Raw genomic sequence first — 21,317 nt, 5'->3', positions numbered from 1 at the left:
GGTCTTGGCCATAGTGGAGTTTGGAGTGTGACTGTTTGAGGTTGTGGACAGGTGTCTTTTATACTGACAACAAGTTCAAACAGGTGCCATTGATACAGTTAACAAGTGGAGGGCAGAGGAGCCTCTTAAAGAAGAAGTTACAGGTCTTTGAGAGCCAGAAATCTTGCTTGTTTGTAGGTGACCAAATACTTATTTTCCACCATAATTTGCAAATAAATTCATTCAAAATCCTACAATGTGATTTTCTGGATTTTTTTATCCTCGTTTTGTCTATCATAGTTGAAGTGTACCTATGATGAAAATTACAGGCCTCTCATCTTTTTAAGTGGGAGAACTTGCACAATTGGTGGCTGACTAAATACTTTTTTGCCCCACTGTATGTATGTATGTATGTATGTACAGTGCCTTGCGAAAGTATTCGGCCCCCTTGAACTTTGCGACCTTTTGCCACATTTCAGGCTTCAAACATAAAGATATAAAACTGTATTTTTTTTGTGAAGAATCAACAACAAGTGGGACACAATCATGAAGTGGAACGACATTTATTGGATATTTCAAACTTTTTTAACAAATCAAAAACTGAAAAATTGGGCGTGCAAAATTATTCAGCCCCTTTACTTTCAGTGCAGCAAACTCTCTCCAGAAGTTCAGTGAGGATCTCTGAATGATCCAATGTTGACCTAAATGACTAATGATGATAAATACAATCCACCTGTGTGTAATCAAGTCTCCGTATAAATGCACCTGCACTGTGATAGTCTCAGAGGTCTGTTAAAAGCGCAGAGAGCATCATGAAGAACAAGGAACACACCAGGCAGGTCCGAGATACTGTTGTGAAGAAGTTTAAAGCCGGATTTGGATACAAAAAGATTTCCCAAGCTTTAAACATCCCAAGGAGCACTGTGCAAGCGATAATATTGAAATGGAAGGAGTATCAGACCACTGCAAATCTACCAAGACCTGGCCGTCCCTCTAAACTTTCAGCTCATACAAGGAGAAGACTGATCAGAGATGCAGCCAAGAGGCCCATGATCACTCTGGATGAACTGCAGAGATCTACAGCTGAGGTGGGAGACTCTGTCCATAGGACAACAATCAGTCGTATATTGCACAAATCTGGCCTTTATGGAAGAGTGGCAAGAAGAAAGCAATTTCTTAAAGATATCCATAAAAAGTGTTGTTTAAAGTTTGCCACAAGCCACCTGGGAGACACACCAAACATGTGGAAGAAGGTGCTCTGGTCAGATGAAATTGAACTTTTTGGCAACAATGCAAAACGTTATGTTTGGCGTAAAAGCAACACAGCTCATCACCCTGAACACACACCATCCCCACTGTCAAACATGGTGGTGGCAACATCATGGTTTGGGCCTGCTTTTCTTCAGCAGGGACAGGGAAGATGGTTAAAATTGATGGGAAGATGGATGGAGCCAAATACAGGACCAGTCTGGAAGAAAACCTGATGGAGTCTGCAAAATACCTGAGACTGGGACAGAGATTTGTCTTCCAACAAGACAATGATCCAAAACATAAAGCAAAATCTACAATGGAATGGTTCAAAAATAAACATATCCAGGTTTTAGAATGGCCAAGTCAAAATCCAGACCTGAATCCAATCGAGAATCTGTGGAAAGAACTGAAAACTGCTGTTCACAAATGCTCTCCATCCAACCTCACTGAGCTCGAGCTGTTTTGCAAGGAGGAATGGGAAAAAATGTCAGTCAGTCAGTCAGTCAGTCAGTCCTACACTTCGTCTATAGGAGCCAATAGTTGAGGAACCTACCTTCTTGATGAAGACAGCAGAGACGTTCTCCCATGATACAATCCCATGATCCATCAGCTCCATGAAGCCTGTCAGTGTGTGGGCCATGATCAGAGGGGCCCTTACAAACAAAACACAGAACACACACACAAAACTCTTAGACCAGAACATTAGAGCATCATTGAATACAACCTTGACATAGAAAACCATAGACAACACTGAGCATTTACACTGATTGGGTTCCAGGTACAGATAAGAAGACTAAACCAGACTAAACCGTCCCAGGCTGATACCTTTCCCCCATGTTTGGTACGAAGGTAGGCCGTCATTGTAAATAAGAATTTGTTCTTAACCGACTTCCCTAGTTAAATAAAAAGATTAACAGAATGCGTTTCATCACTGGGATTCAAGTGGTATAATTGATTCGTGGGAAAGTGTGTTTTCTAAACAAGGCATGATGGTACATCGTCAAAAGCATGACATCAGGCTCATATCCACATCAGGCTCATATCCATGGCATCCCATTGGGTCTCTGATAAACATCTTAACCCCATCACTAGCTATGCAACACAAAGCTGAAAATTCTTCAGAGCCAATTCTCCATACCAACTTGATGTCCTTTTTTGACTCACATAATGCAACTAAAGAAACCAATTACAGCTTCCTTGAATTCCTCCATAGTAACTATGCTAACAGTGTGAGGAAAAGGCCAGACTCAGCCCATACTTCACCCAGGAATGTGTTCCCACATGTGTTCCCACCTCATATCTCTTCACCAGCAACTATCAAAACACAACACATATATTCACTTCCCCCCCATCCACTATAGAAGGTTAGTTGGCGAGAGAGTGGAGAGAGAGAGTGAAGGATTGTAGTGATATATGTTATTGGGGAAAATAAGACAAACTGAGACAAAGACTCAGAGACACATTGACATATATAGAGAGACATCGAGAAGGGAACTGACTCGTGAGCGTCCTCTACGATCTTCACCAGCAGAGAGTGGCCATTACGGCTGATAAACTCCTGAGCAAACGTGACATCAGTAGACACGCAGGCCAGCTGCTTCAGCGAATCACAGCGCACGTCTGAGTCGGAGCTCTGGATGCCCTTGTAGAGGTCCTCGGCACAACGGCCCTACAACACGCACACCATAAAACCCCAGACAAAAGGATGGACGAAGTAGTTAGACTGATAATGCAATTGTAATAGGCCTACATAGCGTGCAGACACACACAGCCATGAGGGGATTATCTCTGTCAGGCTGTTGTTTGCAGACTCACCGGTGCCTTGGTCAGACGGAGAATGCAGCCATTCTTTATGTCCAGACGGTTCTAGAAGACAATGACACACAGTCATACGGGCAATAAAGACCGACTTAGAAATGGCTTAGACTGATTACTGTTTTCAAACTGTACTAAGGGACATATTTATTAAATGAGAGAGGGCGAGCAAGAGATAGGAGAGAGAGAGGAGAAAAAAAGGGAGAAAAAAAAAAGAGCGAGAGAGAGAGAGGAGTCGATTTAGTTTCAGATGAATGGCCCAGGAAATAGCTCAACATCTCTCCACAGACACAGACACCCACAAACGCAAAAATAGACTTGCTTTATAATTTGACACGCTATGATGCCGTTGACGCTTGCAGCCCATCTGTTCTCTCATTAACTCTTGTGCGTTCTAATTCCAGTGTGAACACACTGGTTCACGTGCGTAAAAAACAATTTTTGTTTGAATTGAGCTTCGGGATCAATATCATGCCAAGTGTATTGTGAACTCACAGCATGCATTTTGTATATACCTGTACAAATAAGTACCAATCCACAAATGTAAATCAGTAATCCACAAACAAACACCTTTTGATTAGTATTTGTAAATCGATAAATTGCATTCAGATATTTTTATAACTGAAAATACGCAGGTCATTTCCAAGGGCCTCAAGTTAAATGACTGCCATAAAGACAAAAAGTTATCACGCGTAGAAAGCGAGTTGTAGTCGTCGTTTCCCTTGCTCTGCAAGGGCCGTGGCTTTTGTGGAGCGATGGGAAACGATGCTTTGAGGGTGACTGTTGTTGATGTGTGCAGAGGGTCCCTGGATCAAGCCCAGACTGAGGCGAGGAGAGTGACAGAAGCAATACCGTTACAAAGTCTGAGCCCATATCCTACACCTCACCTCTACCTTTTGCATGCCTCTCCTGGGGAAACGGATAGAGGCCTCAGGAATACTTATGTCTCCGTAATGCTCATCGTCTGTGCAACATGAGACAGCGGATGGATTATAATCCCTTACAATGTATGACATATCCTTCACATTTAGTGGTGCTATCATACTGGCCAGCTAATTCAACTAGTTGGGTGATTAACGGGAGTACACCGCAATAGTGTTGCAAATATAGAGTCCTCTAGGGCTTCGATTATTTACGTTGGACATACTATGGATACACATATGGTTACCATACTATCATTTCTGCAGCCTTGAAAGGCAGGCATCAACATGGCCGAACTAGAGGCTGCCAGCGATTTATAGAAACTGCTTTCTATGGGTACAAAACTGTTTTATACAAATATAAATCACTTCCTACGCGTGATAACTTTTAGTATTTTTCTTGTCGTCAAATCCCTGCCAAAAGTCAGGTGACCTAAGCGCTTCCAAATATGGAGTGGCAGGTTTGCCATATCTGTCATGTTTGCGCATATCTCTCCTATGTGCACATTTTTATGGCAGGCATTTTACTTTAGGCCCTTGGAAATTACCTGCATTGCCCCTGGTCGAGGGGTGTGTTTGACCTCTCCAAAGGTCACCAGCATAGTTTAGCTCCAACAGCTACCCACACCCAGGTCACTGGCGTTGATGACATTTCAGACATCACTGGCATGACAGTGACATCCTCTACTATCAAGTTATAGTACAGAAGCTACACACTGAACAGCCAGAGAGACCGGTTTGTTCACAGACAGCCTCCGTGATCACAGAAAGATCAATCAACTCACAGATTCAGTGATGTAGGTCTGAACACCGTCGGCATACTGGAGGGCGTAGTTATCAGGGCCCGGAAGATTCCACCTTAAAACACAGTCATCATAGCCACTGTAACTACTGCAATAGGACAAAGTAGTTGCTTGAACTCCACAAGAACAGCATTAGACCAAATAAAAAGCGCTTTTTAAACATGAACACACTTACCCGTCACAAACCTCCTTAATTACGGCAGAAAGGGGCTTTTTCTGTCAGAAGACAAGCACAGGTGTGATCAATGAGTAGCAGGAAGTAGGAAGTGATTTAGATATCATGCCTTCATTTTGTAAACCACGGTGGAACTATAGTACACCAGTCCCATGACCCGAGCCTGCTGATCCTAGATAAACTCAAAGCTTTTACTTCCTCTATGCTGCTGACTAATGTATTTGAGGCAGCATGGAAATTCAGTGCATTGAATAAATAAGAGGCAAACTACTCCAAAGTCTACACATCAATTGCCCTGTAATTTGTGGTATACATGGTGGTCAACGAATCAAATGTTTTGGTGTACTGTGGTAGACCTATCGCTGCTCTGTAATTAGTGATCTGTAGGGGGTCAACCAATCAGAGGTTTTTGGTGAGGTCTGGTAGTCCAATAGGAGTGATTTTGAGGGGCTTGCGGTTAGTTATTTTCTCCCATGAAATGTCTACAGAACCAGCCTGTTCACAAATCCTGGACATTACAACGTTTTAAGGGTCACTCTCTAACTCCAAGAACATTCTGTGGTACTGTTGAAGTGCTAAACATCTTAATATCAAGTGTTAAGTACAGTACCAGTCAAAAGTTTGGACACCAACTCATTCAAGGGTTTTTCTTTATTTGTACTATTTTCTACATTGTAGAATAATAGTGAAGACATCAAAACTATGAAATAGCACATATGAAATCATTTAGTAATAAAAACAAAACGGTTAAACAAATCCAACTACTTAAATATTTGAGATTCTTCAGCTGACTTGATGACGGCTTTGCACACTTGGCATTCTCTCAACCAGCTTCATGAGCTAGTCATCTGGATTTTTTATTTTTTTTTACCTTTACTTAACTAGGCAAGTCAGTTAAGAACAAATTCTTATTTTCAATGACGGCCTTCCGGTTACTAGTCCAACGCTCTAACCACTAGGCCACCCTGCCGACCCTGCATTTCAATTAACAGGTGTGCATTGTTAAAGGTTAATTTGTGGAATTTCTTTCTTTCTTAATGCCTTTGTACCAATCAGTTGTGTTGTGACAAGGTAGGGGTGGGATACAGACAAGTCCATATTATGGCAAGAACAGCTCAAATAAGCAAAGAGAAATGGCAGTCCATCATTACTTTAAGGCATGAAGGTCAGTCAATCTGGAAAATTATAAGAACTTTGAATATTTCTTCAAGTGCAGTCCCAAAAACCAAGCGGAATAATGAAACCGGCCCACAAAACGACCGTCACAGTAAAGGAAGACCCAAAGTTACCTCTGCTGCAGAGGTTAACAGAGGATAAGTTCATTAAGAGTTACCAGCCTCAGAAATTGAAGCCCAAATAAATGCGAGTTCAAGTAACAGACACATCTCAGCATCAACTGTTCAGAGGAGACTGCGTGAAACTGGCCTTCATGGTTGAATTGCTACAAAGAAACCACTACTAAAAGGACACCAATAATAAGAAGAGACTTGCTTGGGCCAAGAAACACGAGCAATGGACATAAGACTGGTGGAAATCTGTACTTTGGTCTGAGTCCAAATATGAGCTTATTGGTTCCAACCGCTGTCTCTGAGACACAGCGTAAGTGAACGGATGATCTCCGCATGTGTGGTTCCCACCGTGAAGCTTGGAGGAAGAGGTGTGATGGTGTGGGGGTGCTTTGCTGGTGACACTGTCGTGATTTATTAAGAATCATGACACTTAACCAGCATGGCTACCACAGTGATATGCCATCCCATATGGTGTGCGCTTAGTGGGACTATCATTTGTTTTTCCAACAGGACAATGACCCAAAACACACCTCCAGGCTGTGTAAGGGCTATTTGACCAAGAAGGAGAGTGATGGAGTGCTGCATCAGATGACCTGGCCTCCACAATCACCCAACCTCACCGTACACCTGGCGACCGTGTCAGCGTGCATGCGCCCGGCCCACCACAGGAGTCGCTAGAGCGCGATGGGACAAGGGCATCCCGGCCTGCCAAATCTCCCCCTAACCCGGACGATGCTGGGACAATTGTGCGTCACCTCATGGGTCTCCCGGTAGCGACCCCGGTATTGAACCTGGATCTGTAGTAATGCAGCTAGCACTGCGATGCAGTGCCTTAGACTGCTGCACCACTCGGGAGGCCCAAAGGGTGGCTACTTTGAAGAATCTAAAATCAAAATTATATTTGATTTGTTTAACACTTTTTTGGTTACTATGATTCCATGTGTTATTGCATAGTTTTAATGTCTTCACTATTAATGTACAATGTAGAAAATAGTAAAAAAAATAAAGAATAACCCTTGAATGAGTAGGTGTGTCCAAACTTGACTAGTACTGTATATCTTTGAATGGATAAAACATACTGTAAGTGATTGCATAAACAACTCAATGTTTGGACGCTAAATTGAGGTTTTGAATGGATATGATTTTTAAAAACTTCAATGAGGTAGTAAAGGGACACTTACAGATCCACTCGACCGAGAAGGGTAACTGGAGTAAGGTTGGTATCCTGGATCTGATCCTGGGCTGCAACGCCAAGGCGCTTATCGTGCAGCTCAAGTCCGATCTTAATTTGATCAATCTTTTATTGCAAGTGCTGAGCGATTAACCGACATTTTGGTTAAATTAGTTGAATTCAAATTGTATTTATTTATTTAATTAGGGAAGTCAGTTAAGAACAAATTCTTATTTACAATGACGGCCTACCAAAAGCCAAATGGCCTCCTGCGGGGACAGGGGCTGGGATTAAAAATATAAAGAAATATAGGACAAAACACACATCATGACAGCACTACATAAAAAGAGACCCAAGACAACATCGCAAGACACCAACAAATGACAGAGCATGGTAGCAACACAACATGGCAGCAGCACAAAACATGGTACAAACATTATTTCATTCTGGTTTCGTTTCTGTGAACTCGATGTGCAGTTTCTGTAGAGATAAATCAGATCAAGGCTGAACTGTGCAATGTAGTTGGGAGTTGTAGTTTTCCAACAGGCCAATATTCTACACTGTGCTAAACTGAGGTGGTAATTAACTACAATGACCATAATCCACTGCGGGCCCACGTAAAACTTTTCCTGTCTGTGCGGAGACTGAGAGGGATCAAAAGCAGGTGCTTCACAAGCCTGAAAAGACGTGATCTAAGCAGTCATAAAAGTATGCCTTATCTACTTTGAAGAACAAATAAAATAGTGATAGACAGCATGGGCAGCAGTTCTAGAGAAGATGGTAACTTGGAATTAAATAAAGTCATCAAATGTGTTATTAAAGTAAAGCAATGTGAATAGTAAATAAATGGTTAATAAGTGATATGCAGTAATGGGCAGTCAATACCATCATGGAACGTTTATTAATTGTTTTATTCAGTGTTGTTACAGCATTCAATCCATGATAACAATGACTGAGATTATCTCGAGGGAAGATCAAGGCGGAACTACATTATTGTGGACAGAATTGCAAAATCTCCACGAGACCTGGACGGGGTCTGAGGATAAAGTGAAGGAAATTATCTCTAAGAAATGTAAGACGAACCACAGGAAGATTGAGGTGTTGTGCGCCTACAGGATTGGGAAACCCTCCGCCGGCCCAGGTGACAGGCCCAGGCCGATAGTGGCCAAGTTCAAAGACAAGGTAGCTGTTCTGGAAAAGAGACAAGACTTTGAGAGGAACGTACATCTTCCACAACGAGGACTATCCTGAAGCTGTGCGCCAGAAGAGAAAATAACTTATCCACTATGACAGGCACATTGTCCACCCTCCCTACCAACAGCCTGGAAGGGATGACAGAGCCAAGCCTATGGGTTTGTAGCTTCAACCCCACAGCAAACATACAAACAGTTTATGGACTGCTTAATGTTTTTTTTTCTCTTGCTTTGTTTGTTCTTTTCCATATTAATGTCCATCTCTGAGAAGTACCCAGGAAAGGCCTGAAAACAGCCCATATTAATATATGTAGCCTTAGAAATAAGGTTCATGAAATCAATAACTCGCTAACATTCTTATATTAGCCATTTCTGAGACTCCCTTAGATAATTCCTTTGATGATACTGCAGTAGCAATACAAGGATAACATCTATAGATGAGACAGTAATGCTTATGGGGGAAGTCAGTATTCAGACGCTTTACTAAGTACTTTGTTGAAGCACCTTTGGCAACGATTACAGCCTCAAGTCTTCTTGGGTATAACGCTACAAGCTTTCCACACTTGTATTTGGCTGTGTGCTTAAGTTTGTTGTCCTGTTGGAAAGTGAACCTTCGCCCCCCTCTGAGATCCTGAGCACTCTCTGTACTTTGATCTGTTTATCTTTCCCTCGATCCTGACTAGACTCCCAGTCCCTGTCGCTGAAAAACATTCCCATAGCATGATGCTGCCACCATGCTTCACCGTAGGGATGGTGACAGGTTTCCTCCAGACGTGACGCTTGGCATTCAGGTCAAAGAGGCATTCAGGCCATCTTAGTTTCATCAGACCAGAGAATCTTGTTTCTTATGGTCAGAGTTCTTGAGGTACCATTGTGCAAACTCCAAGCGGGTTGTCATGTGCATTTTACTGAGGAGTGGCTTCCGCCTGGCCACTCTACCATAAAGGCATGACTGGTGGAATACTGCAGAGATGGGAGAACCTTCCAGAAGAACAACTATCTCCACAGAGGAACTCTGGAGCTCTGTCAGTCAAACCGATTGCTTAGTTTGGCCAGGCGGCCAGGTGTAGGAAGAATCTTGGTGGTTCCAAACTTCTTCAATTTAAGAATGATGGAGACCACTGTGTTCTTGGGGACCTTCAATGCTGCAGACATGTTGATACCCTTCCCCAGATCTGTGCCTCGCCACAATCCTGTCTCGGAGCTCTACGGACAATTCCTTCGATAATAATAATTTTTTTAAAAACAGGTCTGTAGGTGTAGGCAAGACCATAAGCAAATAGGGATATGAGTAAATAATTAATTAGGGTGATTTCTCCGCAAGTAGACAGGTATTTTCCTTTCCATGGTAGAAAGATTACCTATTTTTGCTAACTTTCTATTAAAATGTATTGTAGTGAGATAATTTATTTATTTCGGAATATGAATACAGAGTATGTCCACATCACCGTCAGACCATTTTATTGGTAAACTACCTGGTAATATAAAAGTTGTCTGTTTTACAGATCCAATACGTACTGTATCATACTTATCATCCTCTGGTTGTAATCCAGAGACGTTAGGAAAAGTATCTAGATCCTCTATGAGGCTGTGAAGGGAAGTTGTGGATTTAAAAGAAAACATGAATCATCAACGTACAATGATTTAGTGTTGTTTAACATTGTTCTAAATTATCAGAAAAATTATATTCATAATAATAACTCATTTTTTGTGGATCTCCTTATTGTTGTTATTACTATTATTATGATCATCATTATAATAAGAAGAAACGTCATCATCATTAGTAGGCTTAGTATAGAAGCCTTGTATAACCACCATTGAGCTGTAGGCTTAAGAGTGCATCCTGTTTAGTCTTTAATACCGTAACTTACTTAGGCCTATATTTCAATACTTATATAGGCTACCGTTGTCACACCCGGATCTGTTTCACCTGTCCTTGTTATCGTCTTCACCCCCTCCAGGTGTTACTTGTTTTCCCCAGTGTATTTATCCCTGTGTTTCCTGTCTCTCTGTGCCAGTTTGTCTTGTATATTTCAAATCAACCAGCGTTTTTTTTCTAGTCCTCCCGGGTTTTGACCCTTGCCCGTTTCTGGACTCTGTACCCACCTGCCTGACCATTCTGCCTGCCTTGACCTCAAGCCTGTCTGCCACTCTGTACCTCCTGGACTTGGAACTGGTTTTGACCTTTTGGTCACGGACAGGCATTCTCTTGCCTACTCCTTTTTGGATTATTAAACATCTTAGACTCCAACCATCTGCCTCCTGTGTCTGCATCTGGGTCTCGCCTTGTGTCATGATAACTGTATCAATCAATCATTCATTCGCTCATGCCATTACACAGCATGCATGATGTCAAATGCGATCAAGCATACTAGTTTTAAAATAAAATAAAAGCGAATCTTGGAAAATGTGTGTAAACAATAAATAAAGCGTTCACAAATAAATGTGACTGTTTAATGTTCACTGTAAAAAGGCTTTACAAAAAAAACACGTTTACAACAGACTAGCTGGTACGCTTCTAATGTTAAGTGTTGTTTCCATTGTTCAAATGGTCAGAAAAATGATATTGTAATCTAATGACATAATATGCTGTGTTTGCTCCTTACCTTCTTTTTCTTGATCTCCAGTATTTTCCACAACTAGTCACATTTATTCCACAAGTCTGACTTCCCCTTTACCTCCTGAGCAACCAGTAAACATTCCCGTTTCGAGTTTATTTGTCACGTCCAGAAAATGATGTGGCTTTATAAGCTTCTGATAGGCTAATTTACATAATTTGAGTCGATTGGCGGTGTACCTGTGGATGTATTTCAAGGCCTACCTTCAAACTCAGTGCCTCTTTGCTTGACATCATGAGGAAATCAAAAGAAAATCAGCCAAGACCTCAGATACAAAATTGAAGACCTCCACAAGTCTAGTTCATCCTTTGGAGCAATTTCCAAATGCCTGAAGATACCACGATCATCTGTACAAACAATAGTACACAAGTATAAACGCCATGGGACCATGCAGCCGTCATACCACTCAGGAAGAAGACGCATTCTGTCTCCTAGAGATGAGCGTACTGTGGTGCGAAAAAGTCCCAGAACAACAGCAAAGGACCTTGTGAAGATACTGGAGGAAATAGGTACAAAAGTATCTATATCCACAGAAAAACGAGTTCTATATTGACATAAACTGAAAGGCCGCTCAGCAAGGAAGAAGCCACTGCTCCAAAACCGCCATAAAAAAGCCAGACTACGGTTTGCAACTGCACAATTTGCCACAAATTTGGAAGTATGCCTGCGGTCATTGTCCATTTGGAAGACCCATTTGCAACCAAGCTGTAACTTCCTGCACAAGATCGTACTTTTTGGAGAAATGTCCTCTGGTCTGATGAAACAAATATGTAACTTTTTGGCCATGATGACCATTGTTATGTTTGGAGGAAAAACGGGGAGACTTGCAATACGAAGAACACCATCCCAGCCGTGAAGCATGGGGGTGGCAGCATCATATTATGGGGCTGCTTTGCTGCAGGAGCGACTGGTGCACTTCACAAAATAGATGGCATCATGAGGGAGGAAAATTACAGTGCCTTGCGAAAGTATTCGAAAGTAAGTAAAGTGAACTTTGCGACCTTTTGCCACATTTCAGGCTTCAAACATAAAGATATAAAACTGTATTTTTTTTGTGAAGAATAAACAACAAGTGGGACACAATCATGAAGTGGAACGACATTTATTGGATATTTCAAACTTTTTTAACAAATCAAAAACTGAAAAATTGGGCGTGCAAAATTATTCAGCCCCCTTAAGTTAATACTTTGTAGCGCCACCTTTTGCTGCGATTACAGCTGTAAGTCGCTTGGGGTATGTCTCTATCAGTTTTGCACATCGAGAGACTGAAATTTTTTCCCATTCCTCCTTGCAAAACAGCTCGAGCTCAGTGAGGTTGGATGGAGAGCATTTGTGAACAGCAGTTTTCAGTTCTTTCCATAGATTCTCGATTGGATTCAGGTCTGGACTTTGACTTGGCCATTCTAACACCTGGATATGTTTATTTTTGAACCATTCCATTGTAGATTTTGCTTTATGTTTTGGATCATTGTCTTGTAGGAAGACAAATCTCCGTCCCAGTCTCAGGTCTTTTGCAGACTCCATCAGGTTTTCTTCCAGAATGGTCCTGTATTTGGCTCCATCCATCTTCCCATCAATTTTAACCATCTTCCCTGTCCCTGCTGAAGAAAAGCAGGCCCAAACCATGATGCTGCCACCACCATGTTTGACAGTGGGGATGGTGTGTTCAGCTGTGTTGCTTTTACGCCAAACATAATGTTTTGCATTGTTGCCAAAAAGTTCAATTTTGGTTTCATCTGACCAGAGCACCTTCTTCCACATGTTTGGTGTGTCTCCCAGGTGGCTTGTGGCAAACTTTAAACGACACTTTTTATGGATATCTTTAAGAAATGGCCTTCTTGCCACTCTTCCATAAAGGCCAGATTTGTGCAATATACGACTGATTGTTGTCCTATGGACAGAGTCTCCCACCTCAGCTGTAGATCTCTGCAGTTCATCCAGAGTGATCATGGGCCTCTTGGCTGCATCTCTGATCAGTCTTCTCCTTGTATGAGCTGAAAGTTTAGAGGGACAGCCAGGTCTTGGTAGATTTGCAGTGGTCTGATACTCCTTCCATTTCAATATTATCGCTTGCACAGTGCTCCTTGGGATGTTTAAAGCTTGGGAAATCTTTTTGTATCCAAATCCGGCTTTAGACTTCTTCACAACAGTATCTCGGACCTGCCTGGTGTGTTCCTTGTTCTTCATGATGCTCTCTGCGCTTTTGACGGACCTCTGAGACTATCACAGTGCAGGTGCATTTATACGGAGACTTAAATACAATCCACCTGTGTGTAATCATCATCATTAGTCATTTAGGTCAACATTGGATCATTCAGAGATCCTCACTGAACTTCTTGAGAGAGTTTGCTGCACTGAAAGTAAAGGGGCTGAATAATTTTGCACGCCCAATTTTTCAGTTTTTGATTTGCTAAAAAAGTTTGAAATATCCAATAAATGTTGTTGTGTCCCACTTGTTGTTGATTCTTCACAAAAGATGTTTGAAGCCTGAAATGTGGCAAAAGGTCGCAAAGTTCAAGGGGGCCGAATACTTTCGCAAGGCACTGTATATGGATATATTGAAGCAACATCAAGACATCAGTCAGGAAGTTACAGCTTGGTCGCAAATGGGTCTTCCAAATGGACAATGACCCCAATCATACTTCCAAAGTTGTGGCAAAATGGCTTAAGGACAACAAAGTCAAGGTATTGGAGTGGCCATCACAAAGCCCTGATCTCAATCCCATAGAAAATGTGTGGGCAGAACTGAAAAAGCGTGTGCAAGTAAGGAGGCCTACAAATCTGACTCCGTTACACCAGCTTCTGTCAGAAGGAATGGGCCAAAATTCACCCAACATATTGTGGGAAGCTTGTGGAAGGCTACCAGAAACGTCTGCCCAAGTTAAAGAATTTAAAGGCAACGCTACCAAATACTAATTGAGTGTATGTAAACTTCTGACCCGCTGGGAATGTGATGAAAGAAATAAAAGCTGAAATAAATCACTCTCTACTATTATTCTGACATTTCACATTCTTAAAATAAAGTGGTGATCCTAACTGACCTAAGACAAGGGAATTTTTACTAAGATTAAATGTCAGGAATTGTGAAAAAACTGAGTTTAAATGTATTTGGTTAAGGTGTATGTAAACTTCAGACTTCAACTGTAGTCTGAAGTTTACATACATAGGATACATAGGATGTGTCTGTCTATGGAAAAATACACGTTTAAACAATCGATTGGTCGAAAGAACAGACGACTCTCGGTTTACCGAGGTTTTTTTTCCGTCGGGGACAGCCCTAAAAGAAATGCTCTTTTAGGGCTGTGTGACACCACACTCCAAAAGTCCTACAGCCTGCAGGTTTTCTTATCTTGATTATTGTCCAGTCATGTGGTCAAGTGCTTCAAAGAAAGACCCGGCATCTGGCCCAGAACAGAGCAGCACATCTTGCTCTTCATTGAAATCAGAGGGCTAATATAAATACTATACATGCAAGTCTCTATTAGCTAAGAGTTGAGGACAGACTGACTGCATCTTTGTATAACATTAATGTGTTGAAAATTCCCAATTGTTTGCATAGTCAACTTACACACAGCTCTGACACACACATTTAGCCCACCAGACATGCCACCAGGGGTCTTTTCACAGTCCCCAAATCCAAAACAAATTCAAGAAAGCATATAGTTTTAAATAGAGCCATTATGGAACTCCCATCTCATATTGCTCAAATGAACAGCAAAGCTGGTTTCAAAAACAGACAGAGCAACACCTCACAGCACATCTCTCCCCTATTCGACCTAGATATTTTGTGTGCATGTATTGATATGTAGGCTGTGTGAGACGTTTTTAAATGCTTGTAGTTCTGTCCTCTAGCTCTTCTTGTCTATTAATGTTCTTTATTATGGTAATGTTTCCTGTTTTGTGTGAACCCCAGGAAGAGTAGCTGCTGCTTTCGCAAAAGCTAATGGGGATCCTGATTTTTTTCAAACAAATAATGCATAGTGCATGTTTTAAAAAAACACTAAATTGAAAACAGCACTAATTGCTCACTATTATTTATTGCTGAAAATTGCAAACATGTAGTGTATTTTGAGTAACTTTAAAAGTTCAGACTTGATGTGCTCTAACAATTTTTTTTAAATCAAAACAAAATATATCAACCCCTGCTAAAATATATCAACCCCTGCTAAAATATATCAACCCCTGCTAAAATATATCAACCCCTGCAAAAATATATCAACCCCTGCAAAAATATATCAACCCCTGCTAAAATATATCAACCCCTGCTAAAATATATCAACCCCTGCTAAAATATATCAACCCCTGCTAAAATATATCAACCCCTGCTAAAATATATCAACCCCTGCAAAAATATATCAACCCCTGCTAAAATATATCAACCCCTGCTAAAATATATCAACCAATGGATCAACCCCTGCTAAAATATATCAACCAATGGATCAACCCCTGCTAAAATATATCAACCAATGGATCAACCCCTGCTAAAATGGATCAACCCCTGCTAAAATATATCAACCCCTGCTAAAATGGACCAACCCCTGCAAAAATATATCAACCCCTGCAAAAATATATCAACCCCTGCTAAAATATATCAACCCCTGCTAAAATATATCAACCAATGGATCAACCCCTGCTAAAATGGATCAACCCCTGCTAAAATATATCAACCCCTGCTAAAATATATCAACCCCTGCTAAAATGGATCAACCCCTGCTAAAATGGATCAACCCCTGCTAAAATGGATCAACCCCTGCTAAAATGGATCAACCCCTGCTAAAATGGATCAACCCCAACATAAATACATCAACCCCAACATAAATACATCAACCCCAACATAAATACATCAACCCCAACATAAATACATCAACCCCAACATAAATACATCAACCCCAACATAAATACATCAACCCCAACATAAATACATCAACCCCAACATAAATACATCAACCCCAACATAAATACATCAACCCCAACATAAATATATCAACCCCTGCAAAAATGGACATTAATTATTATCCACATAATAGTGAACATGTCCTGTTGCTGCAGGATTATTTTCCTGCTGTAGCAAACTGGCTCAAATTAACATTCTACATTCGAAAATACCTTGTGCCAAAACCGCCATGTTTTCTTTACAGAGCCTGTAATGATCTTACCAGAGCTCCGACAACATACTGCATGACATCAACTTCACAGGCACTCGTATCTAGCGAACACCTTTTACTCAGCTAAGGCCCTGGTCTATTAACAGTTTGACATCATAAACAACCATTACATTAGCACCCTACTTTACTATGATAACTTCTCGATTGATAGGGTGGCATGTTTCTATGGCAGCAGCTGCTTCACAACTCTGAACACACTGCATCCATGCTGAGGTGCACTACCCCTTCATAAACCACATTATTAGCCCGCCCATCTCTCTCTTGCTACATAAACCACAGCTCTAATACAACCCACAGGCTGCAGTGCTGATTTCTACAGTAACTTTCCACTCCGGATTTGATAGTTCAGTAGTTTTTTTTCCCCTTCAACTCTCTGACTCAGGCTCCTCTCCTGTGTGCTAATGCTTACCTGGTCCAGTTGAATGAGCTGAGGGTATGCCCCTGGCATCTGGATGGCAATTTTCACGATATCCTTCTGTTGCGGCATCTTGAAGTGTGTTTATAGGTGTCCTCCTAAGACTGAGACATAATAACCTTTTACTATCAAATAATTCACACAGTAAAATAGGGGTTTCTGTAGGTTTCTGACCAGACCAGATCAGATCAGCATGGTCCTCGAGTCATGAGAGCTTCCATTTTCCAAATGAAACTTTATCTTCCTCTTTTACAAGTAGTATGTCTGTATTTTCTTCAGTGTGCACAGAGAACATGGCCCTTTCTGTGTATAGGACTACACACAATTGAAGGCCAGACAGACAGACATGCATCCAGAGGAGTCCCAGAGGAAAGGAGACAGGCAAACTCTTTTCATGCTCTCTCCAGCACATATGGAAACACTAAAGTTTGTTAAACAATTTTGCACATGCTTCACCTGATGAAAAGGAAAATGTGTGTGTGTGTGTGTGTGTGTCTCCCATCCGCGGGAAATGGAAATAACCTACTTACAATGATCACCACCAGTGTTTTGGCTTCGATGGAAACTAACCTGAAACTTTTCTCACTCACTTCATATACTAATACTCTTGAAGCCTTGTGAGAGACAATGATCTCCTGACCCATAACATTCCTATGCAGTAGTCTAGTAGCCTATCCATACAAGGATAGGGTGAGGTGTTGATAGTGTAGGCCAGTGTTTCCCAAACTTGGTCCTGGGGCCCCCCTGGGTGCACATTAGCTTTTTTTCTCTAGCACTACACAGCTGATTCAAATAGTCAAAGCTTGAAGATGAGTTGGTTATTTGACTCTGCTATGTGGGCAAAAACCAAACCGTGCACCGGGGGGGGGGAGGGGAATGAGAGTTTGGGAAACCCTGGTATAGGCTACATGACAGGCTGGCAGGGAAGGAGGTGTTTGGGTTTCCAAGGCTCTCTCCCCTGCCTGTCCCAGCATGCATTGGGCTTGAGACTAAGTGGCTTTAACAAACAATTCACACCCGCTATAACACCTGCTGAAGTTGCTAAAAACTGTGTACGCGACCAATAAACTGCTGCTACTGCAAGAGACAGAGGATAGAGAGACAGACAGAGAGAGAGAATGTGTGACCTCAACCTCATCAAATCAAATGTATTTATATAGCCCTTTGTACATCAGCTGATATCTCAAAGTGCTGTACAGAAACCCAGCCTAAAACCCCAAACAGCAAGCAATGCAGGTGTTGAAGCACGTTGGCTAGGAAAAACTCCCTAGAAAGGCCAAAACCTATGAAGAAACCTAGAGAGGAACCAGGCTATGAGGGGTGGCCAGTCCTCTTCTGGCTGTGCCAGGTGGAGATTATAACAAAACATGGCCAAGATGTTCAAATGTTCATAAATGACCAGCATGGTCAAATAATAGATCTGGGACAGGTAGCACGTCCGGTGAACAGGTCAGGAATCCATAGCCGCAGGCAGAACATCGAACACCTTTGGGATAAATTAGAACACCGACTGCGAGCCAGGCCTAATCACCCAACATCAGTGCCGACCTCACTAATGCTCTTGTGGCTGAACGGAAGCAAGTCCCCGCAGCAATGTTCCAACATCTAGTGGAAAGCCTTCCCAGAAGAATGGAGGCTATTATAGCAGAAAAGGGGGGGGGGACCAACTCCGTATTAATGCCCATGATTTAGAAATGAGATGTCCGACGAGCAGGTGTCCACATACTTTTGGCCATGTCGTGTATTACTGCTGTTCACTGTAACAGTGTTCGTGATTATTATAGTGAACCACATCGTAATAGCGCCCATGACCATTTAGGGCTATGCATTAATGTGTACTTTCGTGTATCCCTTCGGTTAGCCTGCAGAACTAACTGTGTCATGCCCCTTGACCCTCCGCCGGTCCCATTAGGGTGGGGAGGACGGGGCCTTTAGCTTCTTGGAATTCCAACCCTGACAGACCTCCACCTACAACTGCCACCACACACACTTTGAAGTCTGTTGACATCGGCTCCACCAGTTGAGAAGGGCTATTACTGCCTGAGACTTTACATTCTGGGTGCTGGGCAAATGGCAGTTGTCTACACACTAGTGAAAATTGATCCATGGATCAAGAGCCAGTCGTTTTCTGGCGTGACTCATTTAAAATGTATATTGAAAGAGTCAAGCTCCCGAGTGGCGCAGCGGTCTAAGGCACTGTATCTCAGTGCTAGAGGTGTCACCGAGGTCCCTGGTTTGAATCCAGGCTGTATCACATCCGGACGTGATTGGGAGTCCCATAGGGTGGCGCACAATTGGCCCAGCGTCGTCAGGGTTTGGCCGTGGTAGGCCGTCGTTGTAAATAAGAATTTGTTCATAATTGACTTGCCTAGTTAAATCAATTTTAAAAATTTAACTGGTGGTGCCGATGACAACCGACTTCAAAGTGTGTGTGTGGTGGCAGTTGTAGGTGGAGGTCTGTCAGGGTTGGAATTCCAAGAAGCCCCCCCCCCCCCCCTCCTCCCCACCCTAATGGGACAGGCAGAGGGATTTGAGTGATCCTAGGAAATCAAATCTATCTACATACTGAATAGTTTAATTCATGGTGGATATTTTGGAAGTAGTTTTCATTGTAAGCCAGCTTCTGCTGTGAAATGGCTAATGCAGAGAAATGATTTAACATTCCATCTTTGTGAAATGTTTGGTAAGATAATATACTAATTTCTCTGCATTGGCCATTTCACAGCAGATGCTGGCATACAATGAAAACTACTTCCAAAATACCCACCATGAATTAAACTACTCATTATGTAGATTGATTCGATTTCCTAGGATCACCCATAAAAATTAGGGTGACTGATTAACGTTATATTGATAATGTCAACCCGTTTATTCTAGCTCGCTGTAGACACGGATAATGCTGTACTGGGCCCCCGGAGCTATTCGTACCAAGAATACTAAACATATTTGTTCCTTCTCGTTCGCAAAGTTTAGAGAACAATCAAAAGAAAATCTATATTTGAGTTGAACATTTATTTAGTTCTTACCTTTTTGAAAATAGAAGTTAGTGTCCTCGCGAAAGCCCAGAGTTCGAGAATGAAAGCATTTGCAATCCCTCCCTAGAAAGGACGACAATAATCCGTGAGATTTATATTTTGAATTTGCGCAATCTTGGAGAAGGCTCCCCTAGGCGGAGAAATGTCTTAACAAATTTCAAAAAGTAATTGATTATTTAAAGTTCCGGGTTGAGTCGAGTCACACCCGCCCCCCTGTAGGAAGCAGCGTGTACTGACCATAGATCGACCAGCCCCAACTTTTCCGACATAGTGGGTTTACTGTAAACGGATGTGCATTTAAGGGAAAATTCTTTGAAAAGCCTATAGAGCGCTCAAAAATGAGTACGGACAGGTTCAGAAACAACTAAAGTATTGTGCGATTTTTTTCTCCACATTGAATATTTCCAAAATGCAATTTATTTTTATTGGACTGATGTGAGATTGTTGTCCAGATTGAAAGATACTGTATATGCCATTTCAATTATATAGGCTACTAACCCTAAATTATATTAATCTGGCTTCTGATAAATATTGCCTGTTAGATTATATTATCTTGTGTTTTATACGGAACAAAAAATATAAACGCAACATGTAAAGTGTTGGTCCCATGGGCCATGAGCTGAAATGAAAGAGCCCAGAAATGTTCCATACACACAAAAAGCTTATTTCACTCAAATGTTGTGCATACATTTGTTTACATCCCTGTTAGTGAGTATTTCTCCTTTGCCGAGATAATCCATCCAACTGACAGGTGAGGCATGTCAAGAAGCTGATTAAACAGCATAATCATTACACAGGTGCACCTTGTGCCCAGGACAATAAAAAAAGTGCAGTTTTGTCCCACAACACAATGCCACAGATGTCTTATGTTTTGAGGGAGTGTACAATTGGCATGCTGACTGCAAGAATGTCCACCAGAGCTGTTGCCAGAGAATTGAATGTTTGGCAGTACGTCCAACTGGTCTCACAACCGCAGACCACGTGTAACCATTGCCAGTCCAGGACCTCCACATCCAGCTTCTTCACCTGCGGGAGTCTGAGACCAGCCCCCTGGACAGCTGATGAAACGGAAGAGTATCTCGGTCTGTAATAAAGCCATTTTGTGGGGGAAAACTAATTCTGATTGGCTGGGTCTGGTTCCCCAGTGGGTGGGCCTATGCCCCCCCCCCCAGGCCAACCCATGGTTGCACCCCTGCAGTCATGTGAAATCCATAGATTAGAGCCTAATATATTTAAATTGAATTATTTCCTAATATGAACTTTAACTCATTGTTTAATTGTTGCATTTATATTTTTGTTCAGTAAAGATAGCCTACTACATAAAGCTGTGCAGTAGCCAATATGCATGTTGGGGAATTTTTCACAATTCAATTAATGCAGTCATTCGTTTTATTTAGGGTTCCTTATCCATATTCAGTTTTAACATTGCATTACCCTCAATTTGGCCTTCTCTGCCAACAACAAGACAAGTAAAGGAAATTGACAGAA

At 41.8% G+C, this 21,317-nt stretch overlaps 1 protein-coding gene across 2 annotated transcripts in view; it reads right to left on the bottom strand.

The window, feature by feature from the left end:
* Positions 1 to 20,132, bottom strand: part of LOC110523610 (engulfment and cell motility protein 3) — a 37,310-nt gene extending 17,178 nt beyond the window's left edge. The window contains exons 1-8 of one of the 2 annotated variants that reach the window (XM_036978180.1): positions 20,067 to 20,132; positions 19,821 to 19,892; positions 16,789 to 16,898; positions 4,944 to 4,984; positions 4,751 to 4,823; positions 3,046 to 3,096; positions 2,730 to 2,899; positions 1,784 to 1,883 (exon numbers count right to left, since the gene is read on the bottom strand). In XM_036978180.1, coding sequence (XP_036834075.1) covers positions 1,784 to 1,883; positions 2,730 to 2,899; positions 3,046 to 3,096; positions 4,751 to 4,823; positions 4,944 to 4,984; positions 16,789 to 16,866 — 513 coding nt within the window. In that variant the 5' untranslated portion in view covers positions 16,867 to 16,898; positions 19,821 to 19,892; positions 20,067 to 20,132. The other variant, XM_036978179.1, reaches the window with a different exon arrangement.
* Positions 20,133 to 21,317: the final 1,185 nt, after the last annotated feature.

This window comes from Oncorhynchus mykiss, chromosome 1, assembly GCF_013265735.2.
Source record: "Oncorhynchus mykiss isolate Arlee chromosome 1, USDA_OmykA_1.1, whole genome shotgun sequence".
In the NCBI taxonomy this organism is placed as follows: Eukaryota; Metazoa; Chordata; class Actinopteri; order Salmoniformes; family Salmonidae; genus Oncorhynchus; species Oncorhynchus mykiss.
This window is presented reverse-complemented; position numbering and strand designations above follow the sequence as displayed.